Raw genomic sequence first — 13,175 nt, 5'->3', positions numbered from 1 at the left:
CATAAATGTTTTTAAAGTGGCTAATGTAACACTATTTCCTACAAGGAGAAGATCAAAGTGCTATATTACAAATGCATTATGATTAAAAAAGCACTGTGCAGCCTTGCTATTAAATGTTCTTTAAACCCTAAAAGGCTTCCCATAGATCTCACTTGGCACTGCATATACAACCTTTGACAAGTAATGTAGACCATTTTTATTCATTGCCTAAAATTGTAGGCAATTATGTGCGTCACACTGGCCACCTGCAAGTTCTGAATGCCTGCTCCAGTTGTCAGAGCTAAAAACTAATGTCGGAGGGGATTAATCTAAAGGGAGAGAGTCCTCTTTAATGGCTACAGCAGGTGAAATGGCCCAGCTGGTTACTATGATGAGTGGCCAGAACAGCTTATGTAGAGACATGCAACAAGATTACACATGTAAAAATAAAATAAGTAGGAAAACTTTGTTATCTTTGGCGCTTATTATTTGATCAGTAAATAATTCACTTAAGTTTAAAATGTGCATTGTTTTACCTTTAGCCTTTTCTTCATTATTAGAATAGTTCCTCCAGCAACTCTGCTTAACTAGTGGAGGAATTTTATACTGATTCAACTTTAAAATAGACACTTACATAAGCATAACAGCTGAGATTCTAAACTCAACAGGATAAACAGAAATCTCTCTTGTATGTACAATTTTTACTTGGATTTTTTTTCTGCACATACAAAAGGTTGTGAGAGTAACAATCCAGCCTTTCTTCCAAATTTGTTTAAGAAGAGCAAATGTGCTTTATACTTGGTTTCTAAACTTACACTGTAAGAAATTATCAGAACCATATTTAAGAGTACACACATGTAACCTTACAATGATTGTGCATGCTATTTGAGTCTATGTTTCAAACATGAAAGAGGTCAATTTCCTCATGTACATCCATTTATGCAATTTATTTCCAAACTACAGCAGTATCATCATCAACAATTATCACATGTGATACAACTCCATAATGCAGAAATGCAAGATTACCAAGATAATTTTTCATGAACAATCATTTATTTATCAGAAAGAAACTAATTTGGCAGATGTGGGTGACCCAGGTCTTCCTATTATAATCCAAGATTATAAGAGATCAACCTTAGGGTATTTAAAAATAATGCTACCAAGATATTCCTATGTCTTTATAGCATATGTACACTTCCAATGTGGTAAAAATGAAATTTTTAACACTTTGAAAATTCTGTTTATGCATTCTAAGAACTGACATAAGCATGTGATGGGACAATAGCCACATATCAGTTCATTTATCTCTTTTCCTTACTGAGACAGCTTATTTCTACTTAAGCAGCATGTTCATGAATGTAGACCTATAATATAATATCCTCATCCAGTAATGTTGGGGAAGAGAAAAATTAAACATTATCAGATTTATACATTTATGTGAAATGTAGCTAAATAACCCAGGCTTAAGCATACTGCTTGTATTTTAAGAACTGGTTTTGTATTTCTTCATGTTTTTTTTTAAAAAATTACATCACTTTTTTAAAAAGTCCATATGAACCTACTTAAAAATGCATCCATTTGAAAACAAAATCTACAAGTATGCCATATTAATTGCACCTGCTATGTAAACCTCTGATTCATTTCTTTTTCAAAAGTAATTGAACTGAAATAGCTGAGTGGGATGGAAGAGAAATGGATGTTGTGATTCAAATGTATTTTTTGTTTCAAGAAATTCAATTATAACTTATGTATGTATACGTATATATATTGCACCTTCTCAATCTGGCCTGTGATAGAGTCATCCATTGCACAATTAATTAAATTCATGAGACAACACAATTTTAAGACAGAAATATTCTAGTGAGCTGATTTTCCTATTATCAGTCTCTGTAGCATACTAGCAACACCAAAGACGAAGAGTCAAGATAGGAAGTATGAATGCTTCCATTCAGGTGTCATCATTTACCATAACAAAGCCTTTATGGGGACCTAAACATCAAGAGCAACACCATTTCCCTCTTGATTTGCAGGTGTGTTTCATCAACTACAATAGGCAAAACTCTCTCAGTATTCCAGGAGAAGATTAGTAGAAAGAAAATGATGAAATATTTGTATCTATAAACGCATGACCTGGTCTGCAAAATGATCCCTCACTGCAAACAGGATTCTAGAAGAAACCTCTTTTTGTAATAAAAGGGTTTCAGGATGGAGTATGAATCATGCCATTTATGCTTCCCAAGCACAGAAAATGATGGGCTTTAGTGTACAGGTGGTCATTTACATTTTCCCAATGTCCTGAACTTTTAAGCACATGGACCAGGAGGGACAGAATGGTTATCATTTAACAAGTTTTTTTGAAAAAAAGTTATGTAGTGGGTAATTATAAAGCTTGTTCAGTTTTGAAAAAAATAAATAGTTTGGCTTTTTTAATATATTGCCAGATATAACTTTAAGCGCTTATTTAATTCAACATTAAGGTCATTAATGCATAGATTTCTGACACACAGCAACAAAATCATTTTACTTAGCTGGAATGCAAGGCAACAAAAAGTCATATTTGTCATGCCATGATTCAAAGATATTTAGTCCAGGAATAAATTTACTATATCCTTACGCCTTCAAGAAATTAATTTCATGAACATTAAGGAACAGTACAATAGCTCTCTATTCATTCAACTTATTTCCTAATTTTTATTTAAAAAATATGCCAAGATGGACAACAATACAAATACAAAAAAGACAAATACAAAGCATCAGTAGTTATTCATGTTTTTAAAAAAACATTTTTACTTAATATTTTTTAAAAATCCATCTGAACTTAAAACTGTATCCACTTGAAAACAAAATCCACAAGTATGCCATATTAATTGCACCTACTAGAACTTAGGAAGAATGCCCAGGCTATATTCCATTCCTTATAGCTTATTTAAGCCTCGTATTAAAATGTAAATAGTGCCAAGGCAACACATATACACCCCTTAGGAAAATAAACACAGTCTACAACAATTTGTTCTTCTAACTTTCAGTCCTAGGTATTCTAAATACTCTCCATTACTGAACTGGGGTCCCTATGAAGAGGTAAGTGACAAAAAGACACCTATGAGAAACAGAGCAATTAGATAAAATTTCCCCATGCCTAGAGACATAAAGAGCATAAATATACTCTGCAGTAGCCCTGCGCATAAAGGAAAAACTATATTGCTCTTAAATGTAAAGAAAAAGCAGTTCTTCCTTTAGGGCAGCGGTTTTCAACCAGTGGATCGGGACTCCATTTGGGGTCGAACGACCATTTCACGGGGGTCGCCAAACAACACGGTCCACTATTTTTTCCCCTTTTCCTTAGCTGTGCTACTCCCTTTTATTCTATTGGCTTTTGAAAGCCAATAGAATAGACTCTCTTGAATAGAGTCTAATTCTATTGGCTTTCAAAAGCCAATAGGAATTGTCCAGGCTGTCTCTGCCCTGCTGAGCCCGCCAAAAGCCCCAGTCTGCAAATGGTGCTGCAAGTTGTCTGCAGCGAAATCGAGTTGTTTGGAAGCTTCCACCGCTCCCTGCTGAGCAACTACTAAAAATGTAAGTAAAAGAGGGCCAGAGGTGAGAGGCCGGAGGGGGCAGGGAGGGTTGCTGGCACGCGTGGGGCCCGGCGGGTGCCTTACCTCCCTTGGGCTGGGCCAGCTGGTGGCTCAGCCAGTGGTCGGCCTGCTCCATCTCTGCCGCTTGCCAGCTACACCTTGGCTGGCGCAGGGGGCAGCACCACGCATGCGCGGTGCTCCCGGGCAGGGAAAGCCCTCGACTTACGACCAGTTGAGTAGTCCTCGACTTATGACCGGTTGGGTAGTCCTCGACTTACAACCGGTTGGGGTCGCGGCATTAAAAAGGTTGAGAACCACTGCTTTTGGGGAAATGGTATTTATTTTCACAAGAGAAAGAAGTTCAGTCAAGTTGTTACATCCATGCCAGTCTTCCACTAATCCTTAAAACTCTATGAGTTGGAACTATATTGTCAGAATCATCCATTTACTTAAATATAAAAAATTATTACCTATACAGATAGTCCTTGACTTATAACCACAATTGGGACCACTTGCTTTTTTGCCATGGGTGTTAAGTGAATCACATAGTCTTTAAGCAAATCCAGCTTCCCCCACTGACTTAATTTGCCTGATGCCAGCTGTAAAGGTCACAAAAAGTGATCTCATGTCTCTGGGATGCTGCAACCATTGTAAATACAAGCTGGTTGCCAAGTACCTGAATTCTGATCATGTAACGATGGGGATGATGTAACAGTTGTAGGTGTGAGGACTGTTCATAACTTTTTCAGTGCCATTTTATTTGAATAGTTGCTAAATGAATCATTGTATATGAAGGACTACCATACAGTAAACCACTGATGTAATGGATTAATCTACTAAACTGTAAATGGGATTTTACTCCTGTGGAAAATGTATAAGATAATATAATGTTAAATATAAGAGTCCATCTGGGTACACAAGCAAAATTGACTACATCATGTCAAGTGATAAAACCATATTCTGCAATTGTACTGTCATCAATCATTTTAACATTGGAAGTATGAGCTAAAGTGAAGATAGACTGTAGAAAAGACCATCTGAAAATGATAAAGATGTCACAAAAAACAAAAATAAAGAGTGATAAACTGTTAGAGGAGAACAGCGATCTTGAGATGAATGTATCAAATCGCTTTGCTCTATTGCAAGATTTGGAAGAAATGAACATTACGGACCAAAATGAACAAACAGTCAAAAACATCCTTGAATCTGCTACATCTATTGCACCACCAGAAAAACACTTTATACAGTCAAAAATCTCTGATGAAACTATTGATTTAATGAAAAAATAACAATGAAGAATATTGGAAGTTTCACTAATAAACTGGAGTACGTTGAACTTTGCACGACCATCAGAAAACATATCCAAGAAGAAATACGTCAGTTTAACGCAAAGCTTGTGAAAAAGGCAACTGAAGAAAACAAAGCGATTAATAGAGCAAAATGCAAGTTTATAAATACAAGAAAGGTTTTTGCACTAAAACATGAAGATGGCTGTGTGTGTAGAACAAGACAGGATATATTAGAAATAATTGGAAAATTCTATTCAGAGCTATACAAAGATCAAGATCACTCAAAACTAACAACACCCAGAAAAGAGGAAATGCCAGATATCCTAGTGGAGGAAGTATCAAGTACCATAAAATCAATGAAAGATGGCAAAGCTTCAGGAAATGACTGTGTTATGGTTGAAATGCTGAAAGCTAATGGTCACAGTTTACATAAGATACTAGCAAAACTATACTCAAAATGCCTCAGAGAAGAAAAAATACCTGATGCATGGGAAAATGCTGATTTGGTTCTTATACACAAGAAAGGGACCCAAGATTGATTTAAAGAACTATCGCCCAATAAGTCTTCTTTCAGTCATGTATAAGGTTTTCACCAAGATAATAACAAAAAAGAATACTGAAAGCATGAAATGATGCACAGCCAAAGATGCAGGCAGGTTTCAGAAGTGGTAACAGCACAATGGATCACATCTAGGCTGTTCAGCAAGTCATTGAAAGGCACAACGAGTACACCATGCCTCTGTGCACGGCTTTCATTGACTATGAAAAGGCATTTGGACTCAGTATTCCAGCAAGCAATAATTAAGGTGTTGCTCAACCAAGCCGTAGACACTACTTACATAAACTTACTAGAACCAATATACGAAAAAACAATGGCAACAATTTGCTTTAATGATCTTAAGGTAGAAATCAACAGAGATCGAGGTGTATGTCAAGGTGATACAACATCACCTATCCTTTTCTCAGCCTGCCTTGAAGAAGTATTTTGCAAACTAGACTGGTCAAAAGATGGAATAAAAATCAGAGCCTATTTAAATTACTTAAGATTTGCAGCTGGCGTTGTTCTCTTCTCACAAGACCCAGAAGAGCTACAAAGACACATACAAGAGTTGCACAAGGCAGGAGAACCATTGGGCATAAAAATAAAACTGAAAAGGAGCCAGTTTGATGTTTAATAAATTTTCCAAAGAAAGAATTTATTTTATATCTGGAGGAGACCTAGACAAAGTAGATCCAATGGCCAATGGATCTCAATGGAAGGTGATATAATAAAGGGAAATGAACAGTGTGTAAAATGCAGGCATTCAGCAAGCTAAGCATAATTTTCAACAACAGCCTCCCCCTATGCCTGAAAAGTTTTCAATCAGTGTAGGCCAGTGATGGCGAACCTTTTAGAGACTAAGTGCCCAAACTGCAGCCCAAAACCCACTTATGTATCGTCAAGTGCCGGGTGGGTGTGGCCCATTGGCTGGGCATGGCCCACTGGCTGGGTGTGGCTGCGGTGGTAATGGCAGACTGGGTGGGACTAAAAAGTTCAATCAATCAATTCCAACTTTGCAAGATCTTTTTTTCCCCGCGAGAAGTTGAAATTGACTGATTGAACTTTTTTTTTTTTTTGCACACGGCGGTGGAGGCCTAAAGTGAAAAGGGTTTTATAAAACCCAGCTGAAGGCCTATGACTGGGGCAACGGCACACGTGCCCACAGAGAGGGTTCTGAGTGCCGCCTCTGGCACCCGTGCCATAGCTTCACCACCACTGGTATAGGCTACTTGTTCTAACCTATGCCAGTGAAACATGGACACTAACCTCACAATAGATACAAAAGCTATGAGTGACGCAAAGAGCCATGGAAAGATACACGCTCGGCATTACAGGACAAGATAGAAAGACCTGCACGTGGATTAGAGAACAAACTAAAGTATGCGGTATCAAGAGAGTAAAAGAATTGAAATGGGCCGGTCACATAGCAAGAAGCACCTGATGGCAGGTGTACCAAGGCAGTCATTGAATGGATTACACTTAATAAAAAGCATCCATGAAAGAGACCAAAAACAAAATGGATCAGCGAGATCAGCAAGTACTACAGGCTCAATTGGCAAAAAAAATAGCTCAGGACTATAAGGGTTGGAAACATGCAGAAGAGGCTTTCATGCTGCACTGGATAGACAATCGCTAAAATGATGATAATGATAATGTATGTAACATGTATAGAGATTTTCTTGGATTGATTTGCCAAAATCTGTTGGTTGAAGCAAAGTCCAAGCTCAGATTTTATCTATTACAGCTAATGTCTGCTGAATTGAGATACCCAAAATCTAGAGGCTTTCTGTATTTCAATTTTTTCCTCCCATCCCCCAATTGCTTTAAAGGTTAGCTAGAAATTCTGCAACCCTAAATGTATCTCCTTGCATGCCTCCAAACCTGTTCTATTATCTCTCTCCATATTATTCATTTGGGAAATTTTTATGGATTAATTTTTTAAAGTCGTACACTGACGCAATGTTAACATTTGGCTGGAGAGCAATTTACTTGTTACACTACACTTAACAACAGTAATTTCTTCTGCTAATGTAGAAATAGTGTTTTCTATCTCTGGAGTAATTCATTAAAAACTGAGATAAATTTTGGAAAGCTTGTTTTTTTTTTAAACTCTAAATGAAGAGGAATATCCAAATTAAATGTAAATATATCACCCAGCTAATGATGTGTTTTATGCTGACTTGACTGAAATTGCTTTTCTGTTAAATTATTGTTTATAAATAAGAAAGTTATTTCAAAAAATAATCATTTTGTTGAAAAACTAGCAAAAGTAAGCAAGATTATTAACACTAATTTAAAAGCTGGAGATGTTGTAATATATCATTACATAAAAATACCTTCCAAACAATTCAAAAAATTAAGATTGGACAGAATTTGATCTGATTTAATTCAATGCAAAGGATTTCACAAATATGTATCTGCTTGCTATGTATGTATATATGGCTATGATGCTACGTATACCATCCAAATGAAATTTACATTAACAAGTAGTAAAATATATAAATTCAAGTTGTATCCAAGAAAAATGCATTTTATAAACCTGTGATTCCAGAATCTTGCCACCTAATGAATAAATTAGGATTCCAGTGAATAAATTGTGTCTTCATGACTGGTGATTTAAATCTTTTTTTTTTCCCCCAAATCAAATCCTGCTTGTTTCTTTATTCTAGCAGTCAGGGACAGTTAGTTGCAAAATACTGCAAATAAATCCTGAAGCTATTACAGGATTTAACAGAAATCTGTGAAGCGACCTCTATTTCATGTTAAAACTAGGGCCATATGCTTATTCCATGTGGTTCAACGTCAGCTATTCCTTCTTTTCCGTCTTCATTTTTGCTCTGATCTTTATTTGCCTATTGTGAGTTTTGGAGAATGTGAACATTTGCATATTTTAAGAACATCTGAGTTTGTCTAATATAGATATTTTGTTTTACTTGTTTTACATTAATATGCCGCCTGGATTTCTAGGCCATTTATATGGGGTGGGAAGAGGATAATTTTCATTTTATCCCCAATATTGAATGAAGTGAAATCCAGTATGGTGTAATGGTTTGTGTGCTGGACTATTACAGGTGCAAGATCCCGGATTCTAATCCCCCAATAAATGTAAAAGCTGCCAGCCTGACTTAGAAAGTGCTATTTTCTCCCAGCCCTAGACAAGGAAGTATAAAAAAACCATCTTTCTCCCAGTCCAAACTGGACCTCCAGTGGATTGATATGTGTCGACATCAATAACAACAACAAGATAAATTAAACTCGAAGAATATTGCAGAGTGAATGGCATTTGATCCACATCATTGTTATTCTGTCGTGATTCTCATACTTGAATTAGTTTGACAGATTTTAAGAAGATTGTACCCACATGCAGAGGTTACACATTCTCTATTAAATTACAAATAATAAATCTTCACCACTGTAGTTATATTATCGAAAAAATACCTATTATACAACAAGTACATAAATACATACAACTAAAAAGAACATGCTACTGCAATTTGATACATACTGGTGGAATAGTTTAAGCTCAAAAGAAACTAGTGCCTTTTTTCCGGGGCAGTAAAACCCAATGATAATCTGACAATCATTAATGTGGCAATCCTGTTTTCAAAAAAAAAAAAAAAAAATCAATCCTACACTCCAAAATATAATCCCTTGAAATAGAACATTTTCTTACTTACATATTCAGGTTTTAATTTCTTGTCACCTCCTCGTACAGCCACTTTTTCTAATTTGTCTATAATGGGCATGATCATTTCCTCATCTTTTAGTCTAAGTTCTTCATGTATTATTTCAATGTCACGAACTGGCTCCACGCTTCCTTCAACGTGCGTGATATCATCATCATCAAACGATCCTTTGTGGAAGCAGAAGTGGGTTATTAAGCAATATTCTTAGCTAACAAAAATACGCTCAAGGTACCCTAAAATGTCACAAACATAGTAGACACAAATAGTCGCACAAAACAAACCCAGGACAGGGGTAAAAATTAGACACAACACAACCCAGTAGTCATGGCTATGAGGGCAGAACACAACAATATTTTAAATTTTCCAGGGTTCTTTTTTTTTTTGAGTCAGAATCACTATCATCTCATAATCTCTTAGAGCTGGTTGAGAAAAATTGTCTTTATATATCATTTAATAAACACAGAGACTTAGAATAAAGTAAACACTGAAACTGTCAGGAAGTTCCGTCAAAGAATGGTGAAGTTCTCTAGTATAGTAATGGGTTTCCAAGGGAAACAGAATTTACGAAAAGAAAGGGGGGGCAAGGGCCTTAAATCATCTGGCAGACCTCTTCTCTGCTTCCAACTACTTTATCACTATGGTTCTGACGGTGATTAGATAATGAACCACTCAGACACACAATTTACACAGCAGCTAATTTCATCGGTCTGATTTGAGGGTATGGTTTTTAGGGGGCCATCAAAGAAGCAGATGAAGGTGCATTTGTCATATATGAGTGACAACCATTCACACTATCTCAACAAAATGGTGCTGGCCCTTATTAGAAACACATGCTATTATCACATATTTAAAGTGCAGCTGAAGCCATAATTTCAAATTGCCAACTGGAAACATAAGGGTAAAACAACCAGATATTACTGAAGCATGTGTACTGACTTTATGCCCTTCTGAAGACATAATGTGGCAACATAATTCAACTGGGATACTCTTGAGTTATCAATAAAGAATCGCATGAAAACAAAAATTAAACATTTATTAATAGCAAACTATAATTTAAATTGTAGGCTTATTCATGAATAATTCATGATGAAATTTTTTTGACACCATGTAATAGCAGAATCAACCCACTAACTTCAGGCACAATGCTTTAAACACAATTTAGCATGGTTACAACATTTTTAGTGTTTCCAATTATAATAACCTCCTGATTAAAAAAAAAAAATCTTATGACCCAATTCTTTTTTCTAATTGAATTTGGATAGTGAAATTTAACGCTGTACTCTGAAACACCTAGGCTACGTGAAAAACAAAACCTCCCGTGTATTTCTGAAAAGATGTCAGCCACACATCAGACCAATTCATGTCACCTTCTCCTTGTACGAGGAATATCACTGTGTCTTCATTTTGAAAACTGTGCATGGTAAAACTAATCTTTTCCTTCTAATTATACGACTGAAAAATACAGGCAGCAGCTTGTCGTCTGGTATTTTTTTTCCCCCAAAATACATTGTGAGGTACAATTTTTTCCTGACATTGCTCAGCTCAGTTCAAGTGGCCACATATGCCTTCGCGGGTCAATACTAATCCTTTGAAGTGTTTATTTTTTTAAAAAAAGAAAAATGAAAACATGTGAAGATCTTTTAATGCTTACAACCAGCACTGGTTAATCTGACTAATTTATTCTGCAGTAACAGCATTTTAAAAATATCTAAAAGAAACTCATCAGGTAAAATAATATCAGATGATGATGATGATGATGATGATTTGCATTCCCCACCTTGATCCTACTTTACAGGAATCATTTCCTTCCTTCCCAAGCTCTAGCTTGTATTTTTGTTACCCTTGACCATAATAGTAAAAGGAAGTATTTAGGTGTTTTCTTGTCACTTTAGCATCTCATTTATTCGTCCTACGACTGATTTTTTTTTTGTCTCTGTGCTTTCATCTCTTAAATATTTGAGAATTTTTTAGACACATGTTTTATTCCAACTTTGTATGGATTTACATTTAACATTTTAATCATTCAAAGAACTGTTGGGATTTTGCCAAAATTGAGGAAGTGCTTTTACATTACAGTCCAGTTTTTAGTGGGGTTTACCCCAATGGAAGTAAGGTCAGAACTTTAAAAGAATTCTAAAGAAAAATAAAGAGCTGCCAAAAATTAAGCAAAGACTGATTACAGAAAATTAATTAATGCATTTAATTTATTAAATTAACAAAGTTGCTCTTTGATATTTATTCAATCTTAATTTAGGAAGATTAGTTATATAACTTGTCTTGTAGAAGTAAACTTTAACTACAGAATTCAGTAGACTCCACTTGATCAAATCATTTAAAATATATTTTATAAAGGTAACTATAATTATCATTTATTCCCTAGATTAGAAAAGGCTTTTCTTTCTTAAATTCAATTAAAATCTGCTTTTTTCTAATCCAAATTATTACTTCACATCCTCTATCACTCTGAACTAATAAAGAAAAACTTTAGACCTTCTTTTATGTAATAACTTTTAAGATACTTAAAGAGATCATTTATATCCTCATTCCTCTTCTTTCTCATCCCTTTTGTCTTTTCAGGCATAAACATTCCCAAACCTTTCAAGCTTTTTTTGTAAGCCAATTTCTAGTGTCAATTCCTTTTCTTCACTAAACCTATTCCAGGTTGTGTGAATGCTACTTAAGCAAACACAATGTCAAAATACACATTCAACATATTTAGCTACAAACTGGTATTAATTGTTATTTAAAATTAGATTTTAAACTGATCAATCAGAATATGCACAGAGTAACTAATGGTAGCGACTGGATTGAAAATTACAATCTTTCTGGGGGAAAAACACAAAGATTTATTTTAAACGTAAAATTTCACTATTCACGTACAAAAAGTGGAAATGAATCTACCATCATCTTGAAAAAATAATCATTATGATTTTAGCTTTCCATGCACCCAGAAGTACAATTCCAGTTACTGATCAAATAGAAGTTGTATTTGCAACATCTAGCTGCCCACGCTGCTTTCTATCTATATAGAGTTGGATACAATGTTCTTCGCAGTATCATGTAATAACATGGCACCATAGTGTAGTTATCTTAATATTTAAATTTTATTCACTTTTATAAGAAATGTGTCATATATAAATTTGTCTCAGAAAATCATTTTAAATATGTGCTCCCTTAAATATGAGTACAATTGTATGCATATTTTTGTACTTTCATTTTTAAAACCCAAGTATGTTAAAGGGATTGATAATGAAGATTTTAGAAGAGATACCACATGATAGTTTCAGCATAACTTGCTACGCTTAAATATTAAGCTGCACAAAAATGATCATTTTCCAATGCCTTTGTATGACAGAGGTACAGTCTCCAGTTTGTGTGCCAAATATGGCTCATGAGTTTTTTTATCTAGCCATCCTTAATGTGAAATCATAGTTGCCAGTTCTCTGACTTTTATTGGCCTTCATTTCCACTGAGTACTTCCCAAGAACCTGGGATGTTGTAATGTATCGCTGCAGTACACGTAGGGATCCAAGCAGCATGGCCTTTTATAATTGACAAGATGGAAATTCTGCCAGTGTGCATATTTTTAAGTACCCAGTATGGCACCCAGTGTACCAATAATACCCATGGAATCATCATAGCCAGCTTATTAAATTTTACATTTTTAAAATTACTTTTGGTTTCTTTTGCCCTGGCATTCTATTCCATTTGCAGATTTTTATATTTTCTGATTTTTCTCCAGTTCTTTCTCTTCTATTCTGCTGTCTCTGGGTACTGCAATGACCACTACCCAGGCCTTTTCTCTTTCTTATTGACATTTTGTTAAGTCTGGGGTATTATGTGGCAGGGTATTTTTTATTGCACCCAAGGAACCTATTATTATTTATCTAAAACAGCCTATTCTTCAACTTCTCCTAATTCAAAATTCTATGAATTTGCTCTAAAATGTTTCCAATTAGTCTGCATGAATTTTTCCTTTAGACTGTATATTTTTTGTTTGCTCTTTCAACAACTCACTTTTGAAGGCTGTTTCACAGTCTTAAAGATCACTATCATCTGTTTCACTTCAACAACAGCCCAGATATCATTTTCCTATAACACAATAACA

At 35.2% G+C, this 13,175-nt stretch overlaps 1 protein-coding gene across 3 annotated transcripts in view; it reads right to left on the bottom strand.

Annotated features, from left to right (window-relative positions):
• The window catches only part of OLA1 (Obg like ATPase 1), a 98,864-nt gene that overhangs the window by 45,739 nt on the left and 39,950 nt on the right, over nt 1-13,175 (bottom strand). For all 3 annotated transcript variants that reach the window (XM_039366821.1, XM_039366822.1, XM_039366820.1), the window contains exon 5: nt 9,059-9,234. In XM_039366821.1, coding sequence (XP_039222755.1) covers nt 9,059-9,234 — 176 coding nt within the window. The remainder of the gene's footprint in view (nt 1-9,058; nt 9,235-13,175) is intronic.

This window comes from Crotalus tigris, unplaced genomic scaffold (genome assembly GCF_016545835.1).
Source record: "Crotalus tigris isolate CLP2741 ecotype Arizona unplaced genomic scaffold, ASM1654583v1 scf7180000020397.568083, whole genome shotgun sequence".
NCBI classification, from domain to species: Eukaryota; Metazoa; Chordata; class Lepidosauria; order Squamata; family Viperidae; genus Crotalus; species Crotalus tigris.
This window is presented reverse-complemented; position numbering and strand designations above follow the sequence as displayed.